Source organism: Hyla sarda, chromosome 4 (assembly GCF_029499605.1).
Source record: "Hyla sarda isolate aHylSar1 chromosome 4, aHylSar1.hap1, whole genome shotgun sequence".
NCBI classification, from domain to species: domain Eukaryota; kingdom Metazoa; phylum Chordata; class Amphibia; order Anura; family Hylidae; genus Hyla; species Hyla sarda.
The window spans coordinates 274,465,949-274,493,466 of NC_079192.1; the positions used below are offsets into that span (position 1 = coordinate 274,465,949).

General features: G+C 41.1%; 1 protein-coding gene across 6 annotated transcripts in view; it reads right to left on the reverse strand.

Moving 5' to 3' along the window:
- SRGAP1 (SLIT-ROBO Rho GTPase activating protein 1) overlaps positions 1-27,518 on the reverse strand; it is a 160,039-nt gene that overhangs the window by 52,679 nt on the left and 79,842 nt on the right. For all 6 annotated transcript variants that reach the window (XM_056574285.1, XM_056574284.1, XM_056574281.1 and 3 more), the window contains 3 exons: positions 9,436-9,498; positions 3,614-3,793; positions 2,443-2,571 (listed from right to left, as the gene is read on the reverse strand). In XM_056574285.1, coding sequence (XP_056430260.1) covers positions 2,443-2,571; positions 3,614-3,793; positions 9,436-9,498 — 372 coding nt within the window. The remainder of the gene's footprint in view (positions 1-2,442; positions 2,572-3,613; positions 3,794-9,435; positions 9,499-27,518) is intronic.

The window sequence follows — 27,518 nt, forward strand, 5'->3', positions numbered from 1 at the left end:
TAAAGGGGTATTCCAGACCAAAACTTTTTTTTAAATATCAACTGGCTCCGGAAAGTTAAACAGATTTGTAAATTACTTCTCTTAAAAAATCTTAATCCTTCCAATAGTTATTAGCTTCTGAAGTTGAGTTGCTGTTTTCTGTCTAACTGCTTTCTGATGACTCACGTCCCGGGATCTGTGCAGCTCCTATGGGGATATTCTCCCATCATGCACAGCTCCCGGGACGTGACATCATCATTGAGCAGTCAGACAGAAAACTTCAGAAGCTAATAACTATTGGAAGGATTAAGATTTTTTAATAGAAGTAATTTACAAATCTGTTTAACTTTCCAGAGCCAGTTGATATATATATATATATATATATATATATATATATATATATAAAAAAGTTTTTGCCTGGAATACCCCTTTAAGAAATGTCCCATTTACAACATTCAACCTGTAGTAAGCTATAAATAACATTCATAGGGGGAGATTTATCAAAACCTGTGTAGAGGAAGAGTGGTGCAACCAGATTGCCTCTTATTTTTTAAAGAAGCTTTGAAAAATGAAAGAGGCCATCTGATTGGTTGCTTCAGGTAACTGCACCACTTTTCCCCTGCACAGGATTTGAGAAATCTCCCCAATAGTTTTTAATGGACAAAGCTTGGTGTCATATGGACATTTCCTACACAATTCACTTGAATACAAGTTTGACATCAAAACGAGAATTACTGTAACCGGTGTCTTTCTGGACTAATAATTTTACGGGTGACATTCAGTCTGCTGGACTTTAAATCAAACTTTTTTTTAGGTCTCCTAAGATATTGTATACAAGAGGGAAGGAGTGCTAACATTGGGGATGTAAAACTTTCTAGGATTTCATTCTGTAATTTCATGTAGAACACTATCTTATATAGAATGTGCTGCTTCCACCCACGCAAATTGATCTCCTGTATAAAAACCCATACTGGAAAAAGCTGTCAATCACTGTGTGCGGGTGGATGGGTGGATAAAGTGGGCTTTTGTGAAAAGTCAGATTTGTACTTGAAATATACAATCAAATTATAGAAATCTATATGTATGTGTGTGCAGGCTAGCCATCCCAGAACAAGAGGCCTTAAAAAGATTTGCCTTTAAGTTACTTCAGAAAGTTAACGCCTAGGATAGTGGATAACTTGCGGATCTGTGAGGGTCTGATTGCTGAGACCCCCAGCAATCCGAAGAATCCTGGTAAACTGTGCCCCTGAATGAACAAAGCAGGCCACCCATGCATGGCCACCGCATTAATTATTCTTTACGGGCCTAATAAACATTGGCATTCTTATGGGTTTCAATTTTACAGCGATCTAGGGATTGGCGGGGGTCCCAGTGGTAAAGCCCCAACCGATCCACAGATTAACCTCTATCCTGTGTAACTTGATGAAGTGAAAAATACCCCTTTAAAAGGGGTACTTCCAGTGGAATTTTTATTTTTAAATCAACTGGTGCCAGAAAGTTAAAACAGATTTGTAAGTTACTTCTATTTAAAAATCTTAATCCTTCCAGTACTTATCAGTTGCTGTATGCTCCACAAAAAGTTGTATTTCTTTCTGGAGTACTTTTCAGTCTGACCACAGTGCTCTCTGCTGACACCTTTGTCCGTATAAAAAAAAAGTTCCTGATCTGGACAGAGGTGTCAGCAGAGAGCACTGTGATCAGACTGAAAAGAGCAAGGGGGGGATGTGACGGGGCAGAATGTGACGGACGGAATGTGACAGGGGGAGGGGAGAAATTGACAATGGGGAGGGGAGAAAGTGACAATGGGGGAATGTGACAGGGGGAGGAGTGAGATGTGATATGGGGGGAGAACGTGGCAGGGGGAGGGGGGGAGATAGAAATGAAATGGGGAGATGTGAAATGGGCGGTGGGCATAAAATTAGTGGATAGTTGTAAAATGGAGGAGACTGGACATGAAATGGCAGGATTTCCCCATTTATTTATTATATCGCATCACATATCAAAATCGCAATATTTAGGCCCATAATCGCAATCGCACATTTTCCCCATATCGTGCAGCCCTAGTCAAGACCTGACATCACTAGTCAGATGATCAGAGGGAGCCTGTCCTGCTTCAATTTAGCAACAGCTGTAGCCCCCTGGTTAGAAAACACTGTATTCCAATGGGTCGGGTGGCTGATGTGTAGAAGGGAGAAAAGTGACTAAAATCACCTTGTGGTGGATAACTCCTTTAAAATGAAGCATGGCTGCTGTTCCTTACATGTGACCTCATCAACACATTTTAAGTAGTCCATACACTGCTCAAGGCATAGAAAGGATCGGAGATTTGTAGAAAACCATTTCCTGGATTATCCATCACATCTCACAAGCAATTCGAACTAAAGCAATTATCCAGATTGCAACAAGAATAAACTAGCATACAATGAAATACATTAAGATGCTATAAATAAATCAGTTACTTACATCAATTAAATCTGAAAGGTCATGGATGTAATACTTGAACACAGAAGCATTTGTTGCCTCCAGTGTTAATAAATATTCGTTCCGTGCCTTTATGGATTTCAGTTTGTTCTCAGAGTATTTGGCTTGCCGCTAGAGACATAAATAGCAGTTATTAAGCCAATGTATATACAACCTAAGCTTATACAACACTAAATTAAGTCACTAATACACAATAATTGTTCAGATTACTAAAGCTTAGCAGAAGGCGCCCAACAGGTTAAAATGAATCGCAGAAAAATGACTTGGGCTTTATTCACACAGCAAACATTGTATATATTGAAGGTATGAGCCTACAAAAGTACTCTGTATGTATATGTCATGTGTGCCCCAGGGCCACAGTGACCCATCATATATGCACAAGAACAGTAGATATCGGTACTGTGGTCCCTCAACATACAATGGTAATCCGTTCCAAATGAACCATCGTTTGTTGAAGGATCCGTGCAATGTAAAGAATGGGAAGTTGTACTCACCTGTCCCCGTCGCTCCGGACTGTCACCACTGCCCTGGATGTCGCCCTCCATCGCTGTCGCCGCGTCCCTGTGATGTCCCCGCCGCTCCGGAATGTCTCTGCTGCCCGGGATCATCGCTTTCACGTAACCGTCATCACGTCACTACGCACGCCGCTCCTATTGCATGACGGGACGGCGTGTGCGGCGACGTGATGACAACGATGGAGAGCGCCGGCGATGGAGGGGATCCCGAAGAGGATGCTCTGGAGCCCCAAGGACAGGTAGGAGACCATCACCGGAGCACACGGGGCACCGTAAACAGCTATCCAGCAGCAGCTGAAGCAGTCAGCGCTGCCGGATAGCAGTTTATGCAATGACCCCGAAATACAAAAGCATCGTATGTTGATTCTGCCTTCAACATGCGATGGCCTCTGAGAGGCCATCGTATGTTGAAATGATCGTATGTCGGGCCATCGTATTATAGTCAACTAAAAGTACACAGTGACCCCCCGTCACTGTGTACCTTTAGTTGACTATAATATTCAATACAGACAGGGACATTTGAACGTGGGTAAGCAAAAGCACTTCATAAAATTGTATAGATGGGAGTACACATTGAGAGTATTTCCCATAATATACATCCAACAGGGATGTTTGGCTACAATAGTCACACCGCCTACCTTCTCTTTCATTTTCTCGATTTTTTTCACTGAGCTCCGTCTTTGGTGCTTATCTTCCAGCCGTAAATGAAATACTGGGTCAGACCTTCCAATCTGTTTCTCCTCTTGTTTTTCTGCTTCCTTTAGCTTAGATTCTGCATTGATACTCTCTGCGTGATACATGTGGTAAGTCTTCATGACCTGCAGGAGAAAGGTTACCAGTTAATTTTATTAACACAAATTATTTTATTTTTATTTATTTTTTGCTTTTAAATTTCATTTGTCAATATGGTGTCAATGACCTGGATTAGCAATGTTCTTATGTACTTATCACCCAATATAGTATAAATTATATCTAAAAATATATCTTACAGACATCAAGCATGAGTATCCAATCTTCACAGAAATGAGCTTTAAATAGGCCATATCCAGTTTTCTAATAATACAGATTATCTTTTTTTTCATAGTATAGTGTACCATATAAATTAGGTGTTATTTTAAGTTAGAACAAACGAAGAGCATGTACGCGCACTCACCGCTAAGCAGAGACAGTCGGGTCTGGAAGTCCGATGATGGGGTACTGGGTCACAGCATAGGTGCTTGTGTATGGTGCTCAGAGGCTACGCCGGCAGTTTAGCACGTGAGCACGTGCTTCTTCCGGCCTGAGGCCGGAAGAAGCACGCGCTCACGTGCGAAACTGCCGGCGTAGCCTCTGAGCGCCATACACCAGCGCCGATGCCGTGACCAGGTACCCCGTCATCGGACTTCCAGACTCGACTGTCTCTGCTTAGCGGTGAGTGCACGTACCTGCTCTTGGTTTGTTCTAGATTTGACGCTTCATGCTTTTGTATGTGCACCCCGCAGGAGACATTGAGACAGGTCATCGAGGATCATTTTGCAAGTTATAGAAGGTGATATTGCTTCCTGAGTGCTTTCCCCATCTTCTTGCTTTGTATTGTTATTTTAAGTTAGCCTGAACTAGGAGTAGTCTGGAATTGATTAAAAAAAACGAGTTTTTGGGGCATTCCTCCAGCAGATAGGAACCTAACAGTACATGGTGATGTCTTTGGAAGAATACACAATAAACCTCTGCCTCTCAAGCCTTGTACCATAAATTCTGGCCAATATCCCTTCATGTCACTGACATTACTTGTCATGAAGAGGATGGTCACGTAACAAACTAGGATTCCATTACTGCATTATACAGTATAATTTACATCAGTATTTGCAATCTGAGGTCTACGGAAACAGCAGCAGCTTAACTGGTGGAGGCAGAGCTGAACTGTGTAGCTATAGACATGAAATATTTGTCAGCAGATCCTGTTAATACTCTCAGGATTCGGTGATAATCTTCAGTCTATGACTGTTTATCTCTATCATCCCAAAAGTAAAATATAAGGTTATGTTTACATTACGTGTATTATATGTATAAAATTATGTTAAGAACCTCGTTTTTTTTTTTCAATAGTAGTATAGCAATATAAATGATTTACATTATATATATCTTTGTGATTGCAGTGTGCTGCTGTCATTTGTGTGTTTGTATTTGTATTTCAGCCAGGTCAGCGTGCACCTATGTATAACAGTTCTATGGGATATGTTGACCAATTATTTATTTTTGGATTGGCTGCAAGTATGTCATGTAACTCAGACTTCATAGTGCACAAATGTTAATGTGATTGAGTCATGCAGCTCCCCGACCCTTAAAGAGTTCCGTATTGAAATATAACTTATCTACTATCGAAAGGATAGGGCATAAGTTATAGTTCATGGGGGATCTGCTCGCTGAGGTCCCCCGCGATCTCCTGAAAGGGGCCCAAGCAGTCTGCTTGAAGGGTGTGTGTCGAACCCTGCATGGAGCGACGGCCGACATGCCCCCTCCATTTATCCCCTAAAGATACATGGAGAGGGCGTGTCGGCATTGGCTTCCTTGGGGGGGGGGGGGTCAGAACGGACGCTTCTGGCAGACTGCCAGGGACCCGTTCAGGAGATCGCCCGGAGGTCCCAGGGGTCAGACCCCCCACGATCTATAATTTATCCCTTATCCTTTGGATAGGGGATAAGTTATATTTCATTGCACTACTCCTTTAAAGCATAACTGTGCACATGAGTGACACTATTCCTGGTATATACATTTTTTTACCAGTCTTCTATTAATCCAACTGTTCCTAAGATGTAGACTAACTGCTATAATATTTCCCAAACAGGACACACAGGAAAAAAGGAGTTCCTGCTCCCCTATGTCTCTGTAGCATACCCCCAGAAGCAGCAGCATGGAGAACATTATAGGACAGTAATGAGCAGTGTAAGTCGTGGATTAAGCACTCTGATAAGACACAATATATGTACTGCAAGCTGCAGTCTCTCCTTGCCTCTCCATAGGCTTCGATAGGCAGCATGCAACCTGTTAACTCTCAAGATCGACTTTTCCAGCTGTTTGTCAAAGTTAAGGAAGGAGGTAGAAAGAGGCATTATTTACCAACAAGATTTTCTGTACACTTACACTATTGGTATACACAAAGTTTGTTGAAAGCGCAGTGACCATTTTAGCACGAGGTTCACATGATAACCGGAATTGAATCTAAATGTTGAGCAATATAAAAAAAAATTATACTATAAAAGTCTATCCTCTAAAAGATTTATTGACTGAAACACAAGAAGGAAAACCAAGATGAAACAATACAGAGCTTAATGGAGTTAGTAATAAATTAACCTTGATGGGTGACATATACACTGATTATTTGTCAGCCTTTTTGATCAGGGTGATCATGACAAAGTAATAAATCTGGGCTCTAAATTCGCAATAATTACAACTGGAACAACAAAAACAATCAATGCAATTTACTCAGAGAAATTCTGCAGAGCGGAGAACGTATCAACTAATAATCCAGAGGTTTACGAGAGTCAATATGATTAATGGTGCTGCCTCAGTCCCTACACTTCTCATCAGTGTCAGCTGGCAGATGTGCAATCCGTCCAGCAGGATATTAAACCATCAAGATAGTTGTAAAAAGTAACCCAATTTCTGCCAGATCCTTCCTACACCTAGACTTCTAAGGAATATGATAGATTTCAAAAGCAACAAGGGAAATCATCATGTTCTAGAAAAACAATAGGCATCATTTTCTTACTGCTGGACTGACTAGGCTAGTGAAAGGTCATGGTAAGATCAGAAACCATACATGCTGCTGGGATGCCACTGATCACAAGTGGAGCGGTAGAGCAAATACTCATCCACCCCTTCATTCAAATCAGGAATCTCATGATCGCCAAGCGTCCCATGCGGTCTGACCTCCACTGATTATCTACATACGGATAGGTGATTAGTATTAAATATGGGAAAACCCTTTAAGATAACTGGCTGCAGCAATCACATGGATGTATGGCATTTATCACTACAGGAAAATAAATACTGGCAGGGACCACTGGAGTATTGTCACCAAGGTAGGTACAGTTCCTTACTTTCTTGTTTCCTGCAGCTAGCTTTATTTCTTAAAGGGGGTGTTTTGAGAATTAATGCCTAAAAAAACTGGTTACTGGTCACAGAGTTTATTTGGTAACTAATGGTTAGACACTGGTTTACATGATCTAACCAAACAATACTGAGCTACAATGATTATATATTTTTTAGGCAGCAACGATTCCAACTGATGAAAAATCATCCTTAATATATGGGAAATTCTCATAAAATAGGTTCATTTCTTATGTCCCCTCTAGATAAATGCTCAATGTCTACCCATAAAGCTTCCAAGCCTGGGGCCCTGACTTTCTGCACTGAGGGACATAAAATCACAAGGAGACTTTCCATTTCACTGTCACATGATTGATTATAAGATACAAGAAAGCAATCTTCAAAGTAAAGTCAACATGGAGAAATCAATACAATGATTCTGAAAATGTAACCACAACAAATAATTTCATTTATGTACTGTTAGTATACACTACTCCTATATACACACCACTCAATGGGAGTCCATCCAGTTCAGCCTAATTAACTATGTATTTATTAGCTGCTCTTTAGCGCCAGTACAGGGCAGTATTTGGTGTGAATTTAGTTACACCCATTTATATTCCCAGTTAGTAAAACCTAAAACAGGCTCAGACATCCCAGAAGCCATGGCCCCAGAGAGTAGCATTTATTGACTCATGAGTCAGAGACTACGCACATCTATAGCTCTTTCACTGTAGAATTCTTTATATTCTATTCTAGCACATGGGCTATAGAAAATATAACTTTAGAGCACTTTATAACTGGACACCAACAGGCATTAGAACTGTGCACACAAGCCACTAGGGATTAAAGTGTTCGTACTACAAATCGAAAATTCATAGAAGAAAGAAGATGAAAATGCTGAGCACTGCCCTTGCTCACGGATGTGTGCTGCGGTATCTTCTTCGTCAACGCAGTTCTATATGGATCCTCACCCGGTGCTCCGAGTCTCAAAAGGTACGTAGGATTCTTGGCACAGTAGAGATAGACGAGGCCACTAAGATGTGTAGTATCCAAAAAAAAAGTATTTATTTCAAAAGATAAACATGACAGGTAATGGGATAATGGGGGGAGAGACAGAGGGCTATGGAGAAGTGGATGCAAACAGCCGTTTCGTGCCCATAATGCACTTCTTTGGACCACCTCCTTGGAGGTGGTCCGAAGATGTGCATTATGGGCACGAAACTGCTGTTTGCATCCACTGCTCCATAGCCCTCTGTCTCTCCCCGCATTATCCCATTACCGGTCATGTTTGTCTTTTGAAATAAAGACTATTTTTGGATACTACACATCCGAGTGGCCGCGTCTATCTCTACTGCACCAAGAATTCTTACTACAAATGCCATTAATCGAGATGACAAACCCTAGCTCATCTACAAAGAATCTCACAATCTACCACCACAACAAAAAGAGCCCTGACCATTATGTCACAGAGATTCCTGTAGCAACTATTGTTCAGCACTTATCCAAACATTGCTAAATCTGAGTAACTTTACTGCTATTAATATCATCATCATCATCTTACATATAAATTAGATTATGGCAAACATTTGGATTTGGCCTCTGAAAGAGATCAGGTAGCTACAAGTGTATAAGAAGTACATGATATCACTGCGGAATAACACCACTTTTCAGATGTGATGGAAATTTACTTTGATCGCTTCTCTGCAGAAAAACAAAACTGGAAATGACTTTTCTGGAATGTAACCAAATGCCTCTTTTCTTTTCATATGACAAACAGTCTGTGGGCAACACAAGGATTGAAAAGGAATGCGATTTACAAATGCAGAGGCACCAGCTGGCGCACTGTCAGAAATAGCTACACAAATACACGGATTAAAAATATTAGCATGCTTTTATATACTAGTAGTCAGGGAACAATATATGTATTTATTTATTTATTTATTTTTTTTTTTAAAGCCCCAATTCTAACATTAGATGTATGGCTAGGAGCTGCATCAGATCTAATCCTAATTTTGGTATGGAGGTCATTTACCTGTTAGAGGAGATATCTTAAATAATTATTATACCATTTATTTTTTAAACCAGCAATCTGAACTTTAGGAAATGACATACTGGTATTAATAAAGTGGCAGCAATCTCGAGAACATGGCTGCCAGAGAATATATACAGCTAGTTATGGAGGCATACAGGCTACAGATGTGATGACAGAGAAACTGCAGGGAATTTAGACACTTGACATCCTGTTTATTTCCTGTCAATAACATATTCGGTCATCTATGATCTTTATGGTGTACCTTCAAAAAAGATATACATGGCTTATATTTATTTTCACAAGTTAGAAGCAATGAGGCAACAGACCTAATCTTATCCTTGCAAATTTGGTGCTTACCGTGTACAGTTCATTAAGGACTTTCATTAGATCTTCATGGAGCTGGAACGCAATTTCTTTGCTCTGTAATGCAATAAAAAAGGGTATAGTAAATTCCACATTTAATCACTTGTGTAGGATTAAGCTTCTATAGTCATAAAATCAGAATAAGCAGCCTATTAAAACACAAGAAAGAATAGTTGTCTAAAAATTTAAGCGTTTCAATTAATTATTCCGTTCTCTTAAATAACAGTGTTTAAAAGGAGTCCTGTCTACCTTTCCTTCATTCTGCTGTACTTTGTTGTTAGGAGAATTCCATCTTTAGTAACCGCGTCAGCAAGACAGAATGTAGGAAGTGGAAGTAAGGATTAGCTTAAGGGGCAGACATATAGGGTTATCTGCCCCCCACAGCTCTTCTATATACATATACCCCTGCTGCCATATGAATGAAAGGTATTTCTATTAGCAGCGCATAGTGTCGGCTCCTGGCTCTATGCGCTGCTAATAGAGATACTTTTCATTCATACGACGGCAGGGGTATATGTATATAGAAGAGCTGTGGGGGGCAGACATATAGCGTTATCTGCCCCCCCAGTGCTTCTACATACATATACCCCTGCTGCCATATGAATGAAAGGTATTTCTATTAGCAGCGCATAGTGCCGGGAGCCGACACTATGCGCTGCTAATAGAAATACTTTTCATTCATACGGCGGTAGGGGCATGTGTATATAGAAGAGCTGCGAGGGCACATATACATGCGCTGCGGGGGTATATATTTAATGCGCTGGCGGGGGGTATATATTTCATGCACCAGCGGGTATATATTTAATGCGCAGGCGGGGGTCATACCTAATGCGCTGGCTGCGGGGGGGGGGGGCTAGATATATAGGCTATATGTCTGCCCCCCCCCTCTGCAGCGCTATATATCTTGCCCCCCACAGTGCTCTTTGGCCCCTGCTACTCTCAAAGTTCATTTTTCAATCTCTCGCTGAGAGCCCTGATCGGCCATTCAGGGCTTCCCGCGGGGGATTCAAAAATGAAAGTTAAAACACACTGATACATCGCAGGGTTGCGGAGCATGCCGCCCGCTCCCCTGCTTAATAACTTTTGATCGCATTGGGTCTCAGAAGTGAAACCTGGTGAGATCAATCCCTCAGCCCATGTACTACAACCCCCATCATGGAACAGACTCTGTTCCATGATGGGGGTAGTAGTACAAACACTAATCTAGCCTCCCCAGCTGTCTGCAGACTCCTGCAGCCAGGGAATTACTACTCCCATCATGGAAACAAGTCTGTTCCATGATGGGAGTAGTAGTCCACCCTCAGCAATGCAGGAGTCTGCTGATGTCACCTCTTCTGAGCATGCTCAGAAGTCATAACGGATATAATAAACTGTGTGCAAACGGATGACATAAAGGCTCATCTGTCAGCCATAGACTTCAATGTTAAAAATAACGGCCGTTGATTTACCAGTTTCTTGTGACGGAAGAAAAATTAGTGCATGTGCCGTTATTTCTTCCGTCACAACTAACGTCCATTATTCATGACGGACTATAATGGGTCATAAAGGATAATCAAAAAATCCCATAGACTTTAATGGGATTCTTTAACGGACGTTTACCAGGTCTTTCCTAACGGACGTTTGTAACGGATGAATTTTTATAGTGTGAAAGCAGCCTTAGCTGCAAGTTTTTCCTCAGCTCTATCCTGCCAAATAAAGAGCCACTGACATGACTACATCATCATCTGTCTAAAACTCTGGAGGGACAATAGGAACTAGGGCTGCACAATTTGGGGGAAATGTGCGATTAGGGAGGAAAATGTTGTGATTTCAATATGCGATTGCGATATAATAAACAAATGGTGAAATTTCCCAATTCCATGTCCAATCTCCCCTATTTCCCACCATGCCTTTTCACATCACCTCTTTTCATGCCAATCCCCTAATGTCACATTTTTAACCCCCCATTAATGTCACATCCCCCCCATTAATGTTGTGTTGGGGTGCGGTGGGCCATCTCAATTCGCAAGAATTGTGGTGTGATTGTGATTACACTGCTCCAAAAAATTAAGGGAACACTAAGATAACATATCCTAGATCTGAATGAATGAACTAATCGTATGAAACACTTTTGTCTTTACATAGCTGAATGTTTTGACAACAAAATCACACAAAATTATCAAAGGCAATCAAATTTATCAACCCATGGAGGTCTGGATATGGAGTCACACTCAATATCAAAGTGGAAAACCACACTACAGGCTGATCCAACTTTGATGTAATGTCCTTAAAACAAGTCAAAATGAGGCTCAGTAGTGTGTGTGACCTCCACGTGCCCGTGTGACCTCCCTACAATGCCTGGACATGCTCCTGATGAGGTGGCAAGTGGTCACCTGAGGGATGTCCTCCCAGACCTGGACTAAAGCATCCACCAACTCCTGGACAGTCTGTGGTGCAACGTGGCATTACTCTAGCATTGTCTTGCATTAGGAGGAACCCAGGGCCAACTGCAAAAGCATATGGTCTCACAAGGGATCTGAGGATCCCACCCCATACCTAATGGCAGTCAGGCTACCTCCTCTGGCAAGCACAAGGAGGGCTGTGCGGCCCCACAAAGAAGTGCCACCCCACACCATAACTGACCCACCACCAAAATGGTCATGCTGGAGGATGTTGCAGGCAGCAGAACGTTCTCCACGGCATCTCCAGACTCGGTAACATGTGCTCAGTGTGAACCTGCTTTCATCTGTGAAGAGCACAGGGCGCCAGTGGCGAATTTGCCAATCTTGGTGTTCTCTGGCAAATGCCAAACGTCCTGCACAGTGTTGGGCTGTAAGCACAACCCCCACCTGTGGATGTCGGGCCTTCATACCACCCTCATGGAGTCTGTTTCTGACTGTTTGAGTGGAAACATGCACATTTGTGGCCTGCTGGAGATCATTTTGTAGGGCTCTGGCAGTGCTTTTCCTACTCCTCCTTGCACAAAGGCAGAGGTAGTGGTCCTGCTGCTGGGTAGTTGCCCTCTTACGGCCTCCTCCACATCTCCTGATGTACTGGCCTGTCTCCTGGTAGCTGCTTGCTCATCCTGGATCACTACCTGAGCCACTTGTGTGGGTTGCAGACTCCGTCTCATGCTACCACTAGAGTGAAAGCACAGTCAGCATTCAAAAGTGACCAAAACATCAGCCAGGAAGCATAGGAACTGAGAAGTGGTCTGTGTTCACCACCTGCAGAACCACTCCTTTATTGGGGGTGTCTTGCTAATTGCCTATAATTTCCACCCGTTGTCTGTTTCATTTGCACAACAGCATGTGAAATTGATTGTCAATCAGTGTTGCTTCCTGAGTGGACAGTGTGATTTCACAGAAGTGTGATTGACTTGGAGTTACATTGTGTTGTTTAAGTGTTCCCTTTATGTTTTTGAGCAGTGTATATTGTGCAGCCCTAATGTGAGTGATGTAAAATGTGCATATCAGCTTATTAAATGTTAGCTTATCGTCTACAACATGAGCTGCTGTGGTTCAGCTGCTGTGGTTCCCCGCATGTCTGTACAATTTTCTTAAAGGTCCTTCCGGGGGTTAAAATGATTCTTCATGTGCTAATATCATGGCAACTGCTTCAACTGTTCATGTAGAGGTTCTCTGCACAACATGCTATACTTTTTTAATAACTAAAAAAAATATATATATATTGTGGCAACATTTGACAGCTAAATGTATGCTAAAATGTAAACCTTTTGCAACATGTTAGTATAATAGTCTATGATCACATTTATCATATACTGTAAGTGCTTCTGACATATCCGCAAAATGTCAGATATGATGTAAACAGACCCTTACATCATACAAGAAAGAGCCTAAATTTACCAAAAATGGCAGAACCACCAAGCCACCACCACCACCAATCCAACACACACAGAGTTTCTTACCATGTTTAGGGAAAAGAAAGCCTAAATTTACCAAAAATGGCAGGACCCCCCCCCCAATAGGCACCTTTAACCACATAGTAACCAAGGTCAGTTAGGCCTGAACTTGTAGTTTTGATTGCTGTCTTATCCATTATTTGTGAGTTAGATTAACAAAATACTGCCATTTCCATTTAAAAAAATTTTTTTTTTTACAGCATTCACTGTGTGGGATAAATAATTATATAGTTCAAGTCATTATGGGAAATGGCGCTAAAAAATATATATGATTATTTTTCATTATTGTATGATTTATATTAAAATTTCCTGACAGGCAATAGATACAGCTGTGCCGGACACATGCACATCCAAGGCAGACCTGGGGGTCTTCATAAGGACACCTCGGCAGTCAGCAATCGTGTCATCAGGCCAAAATCCATTTAGTGACCACTGTAAAAAAATGTATGGGCAGGCACTAAGGTGTTAAATTGGTTATCCAGGACAAAATCAATATTAGATCAGTGGAGATGGTGCTCTCATAATCCCCGCCAATCAGCTCACAGCGCACCGTACCCCTTCCTTGTTTGCCAGGCTCAGCTCTGTATTTTTAGTGGAGCTGAAGTAGTGTAGATCCGGCACTGCAGAACTAGGGTCTGTTGTAGGAGTGCGGGATAGCGGCGGTGCAGGTGAGGCGTGGGTGTGGACAACGGTGGTGCAAATCAAGAAATGTAATCCACAACAAAGAAAGTCAGAGAGAATTGCACTCACCATCCACAAGATTTTATTCGTAGGAGTACGGGCACATACAGCGGAGGCAGGGGCACAACGGGAAAAGTTGTTTCACGCTAAGAAGCGCTTCTTCTAGCCGGCTAGGAGAAGCGCTTCTTAGCGTGAAACAACTTGTCCAGTTGTGCCCCTGCCTCCGCTGTATGTGCCCGTACTCCTACGAATAAAATCTTGTGGATGGTGAGTGCAATTATCTCTGACTTTCTTGGTTCTGTATTTTTAGTGGTGACAATATGGCTCTAATACCAGGCACAGCTACTACTAAAATGACAAGTGCTGTGACCTGGATGTTCAGGGTAGGACCTTCACCATTCTAATATGAATTGATAATCCAAAGGACAAGCCACATGTGGTATAAGTCCCACATAACCCCTTAAACTTTCTATTACAAACAACGAAGATGATGTCATTTTAGGTCATTATCTGAAATTATATATCAGATATAACCTCAATGTAAGCTAAGACGTCAAGTAAAGGTTCTCAAGTATCTGCCAAGTTACCACAATAATGAGGTAATGAGGTTTCCAGCAAGTACATGAATATTCTGGTTACATAAAGATTGTAAAGAAACAAAAGACCATATTGTGAAAGCGTACTCAAATAAACATACCATATACAGTTTTGGGTGTCTTTATCTTGCATTATTTACCAGGATGTTTATCCCTAAATCTAGATAGCAACCAATGAAAGTTATGACATCTAAATAAACAAAGAAGGTTCTGAACGAGTGTATATCATAATAAAATGCACATAGAAAGTACAAGTGTGATAATAAAAAGGTAATATGTGTTTAAAAAAATACAAATTAATTTTCAGAACAAAGATTTAGGATTACACCAAAAGTTTATACTAGCCATACCGGGGACCCACATTCAATATTGCATAGACATCTAACAGGGCATGAATGCTTAATGACAGCTGAATTGAATGGGTGTTAATGGACAATGAAAAGTTAAAGTACTACTCCGACATCAGGCAAAAAAAAGAACAAAACAAAAAAAAGAAAAATGCTGCAGAAGCATATAGCACTGCTAATCTGTCTGCCCCAATTCTAAAACCATCAACAATCCAACTGTTTGGCAGGCACGCTGGGATTTTCAATCTGGCCCCTCATATGCCGCTAATCTTTTGTGAACACATCTCTGAGTTCACCTGTTGTGTACAATGTATACCTTCTGCCCAGCCTGAGCTGTACCTGCGGCTGTATAGTTGCTGGCATAGTATAGTGACAGGAGTCCGGGCTCCGGTACAGTATACAGTGGTGAGCTACGTACTGCTGAATACCATACAACCAGCATAGGTAACTTGTGATGCTATGCATTACTTACAGTGGGGATCAAATTTTGGGCACCCCAGGTAAAAAAAATTGTATTAATGTGCATAAAGAAGCCAAGGAAAGTTGGAAAAATCTCCAAAAGGCATCAAAGTACAGATAAGACATTCTTTTTATGTCAACAAGTGTTAGATTTTATTTCCATCATTTACACTTTCAAAATAACAGAAAACAAAAAAATGGCGTCTGCAAAAGTTTGGGCACCCTGCAGAATTTATAGCATGCACTGCCCCCTTTGCAAAGCTGAGACCTGCCAGTGTCATGGATTGTTCTCAATCATCATCTGGGAAGACCAGGTGATGTCAATCTCAAATATTTTAAATGCCCAGACTCATCTGACCTTGCCCCAACAATCAGCACCATGGGTTCTTCTAAGCAGTTGTCTAGAAATATGAAACTGAAAATAGTTGACGCTCACAAAGCTGGAGAAGGCTATAAGAAGATAGCAAAACCTTTTCAGATGTCAATATCCTCTGTTCGGAATGTAATTAAGAAATGGTAGTCATCAGGAACAGTGGAGGTTAAAGCAAGATCTGGAAGACCAAGAAAAATATCAGACAAAACAGCTCGCAGGATTGTGAGAAAAACAATTCAAAACCCACATTTGCCTGCACAATCCCTCCAGAAAGATCTGGCAGACACTGGAGTTGTGGTACACTATTCCACTATAAAGAGATACTTGTACAAATATGGTCTTCATGGAAGAGTCATCAGAAGAAAACCTCTTCTACGTCCTCACCACTAAAATCAGCGTTTGAACTTTGCAAATGAACATATAGACAAGTCTGATGCATTTTGGAAACAAGTTCTGTGGACCGATGAGGTTAAAATTGAACTTTTTGGCCGGAATGAGCAAAGGTAGGTTTGGAGAAGAAGGGGAACAGAATTTATTGAAAAGAACCTCTGTCCAACTGTTAAGCATAGGGGTGGATCAATCATGCTTTGGGGTTGTATTGCAGCCAGTGGCACAGGGAACATCTCACGAGTAGAAGGAAAAATGGATTCAATAAAATTTCAGCAAATTTTGGATGCTAACTTGATGTCATATGTGAAAAAGCTGAAGTTAAGGAGAGGATGGCTTCTACAATGGATAATGATCCTAAACACACCTCAAAATCCACAGGGGATTACATCAAGAGGTGTAAACTGAAGGTTTTGCCATGGCCTTCACAATCTCCTGACCTCAACATAATTGAAAATCTATGGATAGACCTTAAAAGAGCAGTGCGTGACAGACAGCCCAGAAATCTCAAAGAACTGGAAGACTTTTGTAAGGAAGAATGGGCAAAGATACCTCAAACAAGAATTGAAAGACTCTTGGCTGGCTACAAAAAGCGTTTACAAGTTGTGATAATTGCCAAAGGGGGCAGTACAAGATATTAACTCTGCAGGGTGCCCAAACTTTTGCAGACACCATTTTTTTTTGTTTTCTGTTATTTTGAAAGTGTAAATGATGGAAATAAAATCTAACTTTTGTTGACGTATTATAAGAATGTCTAATCTGTAATTTGATGCCTTTTGGAGATTTTTCCATCTTTCCTTGGCTTCTTTATGCACAATTTTTTACCTGGGGTGCCCAAACTTTTGATCCCTACTGTAACTTCCTACACAACATGGGCCAGACATTCTGCATCTGACCAACAGAGTGGTACCCTGAAGAAAATGAAAAAACTGCCAAAGGGTAAAATAAAAATTTGTGTATGCACAAAAAAATAGATAAAGAAAAAAAAAATAAAAAAATAAAAAAGGAAACAATGATCAGAAAAATGTATAATTTATAAAAAAAAAATATTGGGTAACTATTTAATATGGGATATAACACTCCCACATTGTTATAGCTTACTCTTGTTACTCTTGACCTTCAATGAATATAAAATAAGATACTGTAATAAATTTACTAGACTTTCTCATGATAAGGTAAAAGGAAGTCATCCGTAAACCTGACATGTAGGGATTATATGCAGCAAACTGGAAAATTTTGCCAAATTATTCAGAGCAAATTCCTAATTAATAATTTAGGTTCATCAGTTCAGGATAAGAAGCTACAGTAACAAAAGGAAGAGTGATCAAGTTAATGTTCCACACTAACATCAAGATCACAGTTTCCCAACCGGGGTGCCTCCAGCTGTTGCAAAACTACAACACCCAGCATGCCGGGACAGCCTTTGGCTGTCCGGGCATGCAGGGAGTTGTAGTTTTGCAACAGCTGGAAGCACCCTGGTTAGGAAACACTGATCTAGATCTTAAAACATAAGGTGAGTCCTTCACTATAAAATGGCCTAAGGGGTCAAAACATTTATTTTTTTATCTTAAATCAAACTTTATGAATGTAAAATGACCTAGGAATCATGACATATGTCATCACAATGCCTCTTCTACAATATATAACACGTTATATGCAGTTTATATTGAATTTAAAGCACCACTGAAGAGCTAAACTGCTGTATGTTTTATATACACGTTTATATACTGATCAAAAACACAATGGTAAAGTGAACATTCCCCTATCTGCTCTGTAGACATCTCCTGGTTTAAGTTTCAGATACATGACTTGCTTATTGGCAGGGCCACTAGAGCTCCCATTAAAGGGGTACTCTGGTGGAAAACATTTTTCTTTATATCAAATGGTGCCAGAAAGTTAAACAGATTTGTAAATTACTTCCATTAAAAACTCTTCATACTTCCAGTACTTATTCGCGACTGTATACTACAGAGCAAGTTCTTTTCTTTTTGAATTTCTTTTATGTCTCGACCACAGTGCTCTCTGCTGACACCTCTGTCCATTTTAGGAACTGTCCAGAGCAGGAAAAAATCCCCATAGCAAACATATGCTGCTCTGGACAGTTCCTTAAATGGACAGAGGTGTCAGCAGAGAGCACTGTGGTCATGACAGAAAAGAAATCCAAAAAGAAAAGAATTTCCTCTGTAGTATACAGCCACTAAGAAGTACTGGAAGGATTAAGAATTTTTAATAGAAGTAATGTCCAAATCTGTTTTCCACTGGAGTACCCCTTTAAAGTGTACCTGTTGTGAACAAAAACTTTATATAATGTAGATAACATTATATGTATATTTGTAATATATAATGGTTCAAAATTTGTATATTTTTGGGTGAAAAAATGCAGTCCCTGCAGCTATTGCATGTGTGTGTCTCTTTGATGAGTCCAAATACAGAAAGTGAGGGCAGGACAAGCAGGCCTCTGTGCAGGCCCTGCTTGTCCTCAGTGCACAGAGCTCCGCTTGTCCTCAGTGCAGAGCCCCGCTTGTCCTCAGTGCACAGAGCCCCGCTTCTCCTCAGTGCACAGAGCCCCGCTTCTCCTCAGTGCACAGAGCCCCGCTTGTCCTCAGTGCACAGAGCCCCGCTTGTCCTCAGTGCACAGAGCCCCGCTTGTCCTCAGTGCACAGAGCCCTGCTTGTCCTCAGTGCACAGAGCCCCGCTTGTCCTCAGTGCACAGAGCCCCGCTTGTCCTCAGTGCACAGAGCCCCGCTTGTCCTCAGTGCACAGAGCCCCGATTGTCCTCAGTGCACAGAGCCCCGATTGTCCTCAGTGCACAGAGCCCCGATTGTCCTCAGTGCACAGAGCCCCGATTGTCCTCAGTGCACAGAGCCCCGATTGTCCTCAGTGCACAGAGCCCCGATTGTCCTCAGTGCACAGAGCCCCGATTGTCCTCAGTGCACAGAGCCCCGATTGTCCTCAGTGCACAGAGCCCCGATTGTCCACAGTGCACAGAGCCCCGATTGTCCTCAGTGCACAGAGCCCCGATTGTCCTCAGTGCACAAAGCCCTGCTTGTCCTCAGTGCACAAAGCCCTGCTTGTCCTCAGTGCACAAAGCCCTGCTTGTCCTCAGTGCACAGAGCCCTGCTTGTCCTCAGTGCACAGAGCCCTGCTTGTCCACCCTCACTTCCTGTATTTGTACGCCTAATAGGAGATACACAGTCAATAACTGCAGGGACAAAAATATACACATTTTTTAACCAATGTATATTACAAATATACATATAGTGGTATTATCTACATTATATAATACGTTTTTGTTGACAGGTACACTTTAAAGGGGTACTCCGGCACTAAGATATCTTATCCTATACAAAGGATAGGGGATGAGATGCCTGATCGCGGGGGTCCCGCCGCTGGGTACCCCCGCGATCTTGCACGCAGCACCCTGTTAAAATCAGTCCCTGGAGCGTGTCACACCCCTTCCCATAGGCTTGCATAGAGGGGGGCTGAGCGTGATGTCACACGGCGGCAGAGCCGTGACATCACAATGCTCCCTCCCTGTGGTCGCCAGTAATCAGACCCGGAGCGAACACACTCCGGGGACTGATTCTAATAGGGTGCTGCGTGCAAGATCACGGGGTCTCCAGCGGCGGGACCCCCGCGATCAGGCATCTTATCCCCTATCCTTTGGATAGGGGATAAGATGTCTTAGCGCCGGTGTACCCCTTTAACTATCAAAAGGCATTCCAATTTCGACCTGTCAGTTCTTTCTGGTATCCAATTACTGCAACATAACTCTACCCTTTTTCTCCCTATGATCGTGCAGAGAAATCCCTGATTTAGCTCGGAATAAAAAGTAAGACAGTGATTATGTGTAGACCCAGAATGTTTTGTCTAGCTCACTAGAATGTGCAAAGTCTCCTTAGTTTTCATGTCATGTGGGCCCAACACTAGAGATGAGACTACATATAGATGACATGCACATAAGGACTGCTTATAATCAATCCATGCAAGACAAACATTACTAGACTTGACTAGAATTACATGATATCCACGTCTATCTTCCGTAGCGTCTCAGTTTAGTTACCCCAGTGGACCTACAGTGTGGCTTTTTAAATGTCTATGGTTTTATATGTCAAGAATAAACACAGCTGGTGCTGGGAGATGAAAGAGTGAAGGATCATGATGAAAGAGCATGAAGTTATGGCACCAAAGCAAACATATGTGATGCATAAAGTTTCCACTGTAAGCACTTCACTTAAACATCCCCACACAATGCTGAATATATATCCTGTTTGGATCAATTCCTCCGTCAAGCCATTAAACACAGTTTGATTTCTTTCACGTTTGTCACTTTTTGAGAAATTAATGTTAAAAGGATTGTGTTAATTTACATACATTTCCTGGGTAACTATGAAAGAGGCACTAAATTAAGTTGTAATTATAAAAAAGGTAATTTAAATTTATTAAACTAAAACGCAACGTATCACAGAAGAGCAAAGATCACAATATAAAAGCTTTAAAGCTTAATAAGCATCTAAGAAACTGGGGAAATGCATGGCAATAAAAACCACTGCCACTGGGTGATCCACTTGATTTTAATGCTACTGCAGTCCCAATATAGCGCTGGTTAAAGGGGTTATCCAGGAAAAAACATTTTTTTTTATATATGAACTGGCTTCAGAAAGTTAAACAGATTTGTAAATTACTTCTATTAAAAAAATCTTAATGCTTTCAGTCCTTTTGAGCTTCTGAAGTCGAGTTGTTCTTTTCTGTCTAAGTTCTCTCTGATGACACCTGTCTCGGGAAACGCCCAGTTTAGAAGCAAATCCCCATAGCAAACCTCTTCTAAACTGGGCGTTTCCCGAGACACGTGTCATCAGAGAGCACTTAGACAGAAAAGAACAACCTTAACTTCAGAAGCTCATAAGTACTGAAAGGATTAAGATTTTTTAATAGAAATAATTTATAAATCTGTTTAACTTTCTGGAGCCAGTTGATATATAAAAAAAGTTTTTTCCTGGAATACCCCTTTAATGATGTGTGCCAACAGCACTTTGACCTCCGACACTTTGCAGGAAAAAGAGATCTACTGTTTTCAAGGAGTGGAATCAGGAGTCTAAGGAGAGTACAGGATGGAAGGGGAACCAGGTTGGTGGTGTCTATTCCTATATAATCCTGGAAAACAATACCAACAAATCAGCACAGTGATTTTACACTGAAACCTTCCCAAATCTCAGTTCACGTACCCAATCTGGAGGCCTAGTCTACTGAGTGATGGACAGTTAATATTCCAAAGCATGAATTCTAAGAACTATAACTCTCACTTTTTTATACTGCTTATAGCAACATTTGTGTTTCAATAAAGATTTTTTATGTCGTCTGTGAGTTGGTTTGAATTTATTTATAATCCATAAAAAGTTAAACTCTAAATAGGCACCTCCCATTTAATTGAAGGGGGAACCAAGCAGAATTATGAGGCACAGGTTTAGTATGTCTATTTTCTTTATGTTCCCAGTTTCTTAAATGTGTAAAAAGGGTGGTCATAACTAAAAAAGTAGTAGTTGGCATCTTAACTGAATTGGGTAACAGGCTATTAAGGGTAACAAAGTTCTTCAGCATGACTGAGTAGGATCCCAGAAAATTGTACTGCTCCAACCTGAGGTCCAGCGCAGACAACAACTATGTGGTGTGTTTACATTTATATAAATACACTGTATATATATATATATAGCTACTAATTATAGGATATTTTGGTCTCACCACTAACTCAACAGTACAGTACGGGGTTAATTTTACCATAAATGCAAGAGATTTTTAAGAACATCTGGACACACTTTTTTTTTATAGCCGTACAATTAAACCCATGATCAACAAAGTTACAGGGGATATGCATTTTCAGTAAAACTTATTACCACGAGTACATGCATACTTCAAAACCCCAAAAAATTATATCAATATGTTATATATCATTTCTTATCCTAAAATTATGCAAGAATTTTGGATTTTAACAGCTATCAATAATAGAGCTAGAGTACATGGGGTAGTCTGAATATGTACCTCTCTATTGGATTCTTCTGTATACAGACAGCTATAAGCAAGCACAAATGCACGATCAAATGCTAGCAGACCCCTATTTGCAAATGCCATTTTTTTTTAAAGAAATTTTTTTTTTAAAAGGTACAAAAACTAAATGGGCAATGTCACTTTCAAAACTTTTGACATGTCTCCACAACATGTTAGAAGTGTTTGGTCAGAAAAAGTCAGGTAGTTTATACCCCCATGATAACTAGAGAAGAGAATTCTCTCCCAGCTCAGTCTGCATGACAGAGACAAACTCTTGTAGTAAAACGAGTGGAGAGTAGCAGCGCTCAGGTGCAAGCTTCTCCCTTCTCTTTCTAGCAATTATTGGGGGTCTGAACTAGAGCCCTGCACAGGACTGGTTTTTCAATCCCACTCCCGATGATTTTTTTGACCAATCCCACCCGCTCCTGGTTACTTTTTTGACCAATCCCGCGTGCTCCTGCTAAAATGTTTGTCCAATCCCGCCCGGTCCCACTAACATAGGAATGTACAGACACTAGGGTGCAATGCTCTTCACATACTCCCCATGTATAGTAGTGTGTGTAGTACACACACTGCTATACTACACATGCACTCTAGTGTATGTACAGATGCGAACAGAAGTGACTGTGCAGATTCAGAGTCCCTGCAATGCTCTGCACATACCTGGCCTACGGGGATGTATGTTGGCTAATTTTTTGAGCGTGGTCTGTATTTTGTATTGGTTTTTATTTTTGTTTTAATGGGACTTTTCGATCGCTTTTTATTATTTTTTATGGCATTACATTTGACCCCACTTATAAGTTGTTTTTCTGGGTGCATGAAATATTCTATGGTAAAATAATGGATGCATATAAGCGTACAACTTGTCTTGCAATTAAAAAAAAAAAAAGTCCTTAAAAGCCCTATAGATGGAAAATAAAAATGTTATGAATTAAAAAATAAATAAGAAAAATGCATATTGCTGCAGTGAGAAGGGGATAATGCTGTTGTCAAATTCTCAGCATGCCCCGACAACCAACGGCTATCTGGGCATGCCTGGAGTAGTAGTTTTGCAACAGCTGGAGGCACCCTGGTTGCAAACACTGGGATACACTTGGATAATGTAATGTGTAAGGGCAACTGTAGTGTGCAGTGTCCGTGTATTCCAGAGTCTGACTTAACCTGAAACAAGAGAAGAATGCGCTTATGGAGGGCACAGCAAAAGTGGTTTAACTCTCCCTCTGTGTACACAAGAAATCCCTATCAGAAGCTCTGGGACCTGTCACCTCTGGTGAGTTCAGTACTCGTCCGCACTCCTGCTTCAGGCTCTGAGGGGATTGGGCTCTGCAGGTCATGTGATCTCTATGTTGACATCCCAGCTCAGTGCTATGCAGCTAGTGAGAGATGTTACAGCACCACTGTGCACTCTAGGCAGGTGCCTACCTGGCCTACAGTTGGCAGCCGACCCCGACTGTAAGCAGAGGCTGCTGTGGGATTTGCGGAACCCGCAGGCATAGTGCCTGACCGCCTGCCTGCCTGCAGCAGCCTCCTGACCACCTGCGCCTGCACGTTTTGGGTTGAGTCCTGCGGGATCCCAATCCCAATGCAGGGCTCTAGTCTGAACAACCAGATCCCACTGATAATTTTTTGCGCCGTGGGCTAGCTATGCAACTAGTGAGAGATATTATGGCACCAGCCGGAATGTTACAGCACCACTGTGCGCTAGGTAGCCGACCCTGACTGTAAGCAGAGGGTGGGGCTGAGTCACTGAGGCTGCTGCAAGATTTTGCGGGACCCGCAGGTACAGCTCCTGGGCGCCGATGCCTGCATGTTTTGGGTTGGGTCCAGCGGGATCCCAATCCCAATGCATGGCTCTAGCCTGAACACCCAGACCCCATTGATGCAAATTTTTGACAACATTACATTTTAACAGTCCAACCATTTAATCTTCTGCAATACCAATTATGTTTATCCTGTAAAAGAGAAAATACACAATGCCAGAATAGCTGGTTTTGGTCACCTTGCATTCCCAAAAATACAGACTAAAAATGACCAGTCTTATTTAACTCAAAATGCTGCTGAAAAAAAAAAAAAAAAAAAAAAAACAAGCTGTCGTACAGCCAGGCAGACAGAAAAATTGAAAGTTATTAGGTTGAGAATGTGGAATGCAAAGCAATATTTATGATTAAATGAAGAAAGCTAATAAAAAGTAAAACTGTTAATGGGGGTGGGTGGCCACACACTAGGAGGATATATATATATATATATATATATATATATATATATATATATATATATATATTTAAAATAATAGGTCTGTACCGAGGTATTGAGTTGCACTATATCCATAGTGCCAAAATACAGTAAATTAGAAAATAAATGTGTTCACACCTCAAAGAATAGTACCCAATTAAAGGTGAATAAATATATATATAAATAAAAAAATATATAATAGAAATGTATAAATGTAGGAGAGATATGGCTGGTTTAAACGTTAATTTATTAATTGCAATAAAGAGGTAAGGGCTGAACTCTGAGCAGGGCCCTTACTACAGAGTCAGCACACTAAATAGTAATATAAAATATCCATATAAAATAGAAATAATAATATAAAATGCTGGTTTGTATATGTGGTATAAAACAATAGATAAAATAAAGATTGCTTAGAATCTGCCACTAAGGATGCAATAAAATGTCCTTGATAATAGTTGATAATAGTTAAGAGAGTGGGTACCATTAGAATTAGCAAAGTGCAATTTACAAGTTCATAGTTCACAGCGCATATCTGAAAAAATATGCAGGTTGATGCAGAGTGTTAATCTAGGATCGCAGGCTGGCACGGGTCTGCACCAGGCCCATTAAAAACGTTACCTGCTGTCCCGGCGCGATGCGCAACTGCCAGTTGCGAGGATGAGATGCCGTGCTGGCATGGAGGCTGGCAGCCGGAGGTGAGACTTGTCTTTCTGTAGAATGCTGCAGGCTTTGGATGTCCTCCGGATGTCCTCTGGGAGGCACGGAACGGCGTCCAGCTCAATGGTAATCAGCCCATGTAACAGAGGTGGTGTGAGCATTCCAGACAGCGGCGTCCTCGTGCGTCTGTTTGCTGGTTTGGGCGCATATCACACTATGCGGTGGTATAGTATTAGGGGAGCTGCAGCGCTTGGAAAATGTGTATGTGGATAGAGTTAATGGTGGCAGATCTTGGCATCAGATCTATAGGTGGCCAGACGCATTTCGGAACACCCCGAAATGAGTCTGACTGCAATCCTATATTAACTCTGCATCAACCTGCATATTTTCAGATATGCACTATGAACTAGTACATTGCACTTTGCTAATTCTAATGGTACCAACTCTCTGAACAATTATCAAGGACATTTTATTGCAGCCTTAGTGGCAGATTCTAAGCCATCTTTATATTATCTATGGTTTTATACCACGTATACAAACCAGCATTTTATAATATCTCTATTTTATATGTATATTTAATATTATTATTTAGTGTGCTGTCTCTGTAGCAAGGGCCCTGACTCAGAGTTCAGCCCTTACCTCTTTATTGCAATTAATAAATTATTAACGTTTAAACCAGCCATATCTCTCTTCATTTATACATTTCTATTATACGGTACAGACCAAAAGTTTAGGCACACCTTCTCATTCAAAGTTTTCTTTATTTTCCTGACTAGGAAAATTGTAGATTCACACTGAAGGCATCAAAACTATGAATTAACACATGTGGAATTATATACATAACAAAGAAGTGTGAAACAACTGAAAATATGTCATATTCTAGGTTCTTCAAAGTATCCACCTTTTGCTTTGATTACTGCTTTGCACACTCTTGGCATTCTCTTGTTGAGCTTCAAGAGGTAGTCACCTGAAATGGTTTTCACTTCATAGATGTGCTGGTGTGGAGGAGGAGGTGTGATGGTGTGGGGGTGCTTTGCTGCTGACACTGTTGGGGATTTATTCAAAATTGAAGGCATACTGTATAAGGACTATTTGACCAAGAAGGAGAGTGATGGGGTGCTGCGCCAGATGACCTGGCCTCCACAGTCACCGGACCTGAACCCAATCGAGATGGTTTGGGGTGAGCTGGACCGCAGAGTGAAGGCAAAAAGGACCAACAAATGCTAAGCAACTCTGGGAACTCCTTCAAGACTGTTGGAAGACCATTTCAGGTGACTACCTCTTGAAGCTCATCAAGAGAATGAGTGTGCAAAGCAGTAACCAAAGCAAAAGGTGGCTAGAACCTAGAATATGACATATTTTCAGTTGTTTCACACTTTTTTTTTTGTTATGTATATAATTCCACATGTGTTAATTCATAGTTTTGATGCCTTCAGTGTCAATCTACAATTTTCATAGCCATGAAAATAAAGAAAACTTTGAATGAGAAGGTGTGTCCAAACTTTTGGTCTGTACTGTATATATATGTATTTATATATATTTATTCACCTTAATTGGGTACTGTTCCTTGAGGTCTGAACACATTTATTTTCTAAAAAGTAAAACTGGTTCCACAAGAAAACAATTCCTAGTACCACTTGATCAATGGACAAATAAAGATATTTGGCTCTTAGAAGGCGTATTCATAAACCTTCCGAATGTATACCTAATTCTGACTATGTTGCTTATTAGGGTTCTAGTACGGGGGGCAGAGCTGCAAAGTTAAGACATCTATAGAGCAACAATGAATGTCATAGCAGTCACACAGGAAATCAGTTATACATCATAATGAGAGGCAACTACAACCCACTAGGGATCGACCGATATAGATTTTTTAGGGCCGATAACGATAATCTGTGAACGTTAAGGCCGATAGCCGATAACTTATACCGATATTCCGGTATAAATTATCGGCTATTTGTCCTCCCTCCGGAACAGGTAATTATAAAACCGGGGATGGGGGAGGCAATGGGGCAGCGGCGGGGTGCGTCATTATCGGCAAGGTAAATGCCAATACCGATAACACCCAAAATCATGAATATCGGCCAAACAGATAATCGGTCGATCCCTACAACCCACAAAATAAAAGTCTTGTGTCAATAAACCCTAACTGAGCTACAACTGTAGAACACAGTAATGTAAAAATCATATGCCCTCCAATGTCTATTGTAATGTTTTGAATGATACATAGGCAAATAAAATAAAGAAAAAATTGGAAAAGAACAAAAGCATTAATGCAAGAAAAAGAAAAAACTACTTGGCCATGAAGCAGTTACTACCGTTTTTCACCGAAAATTAGACGTAGCCATAAAATAAGCATACCAGCAGTTCTATCTATTTTCTTAATATAAGCCATACCCCCC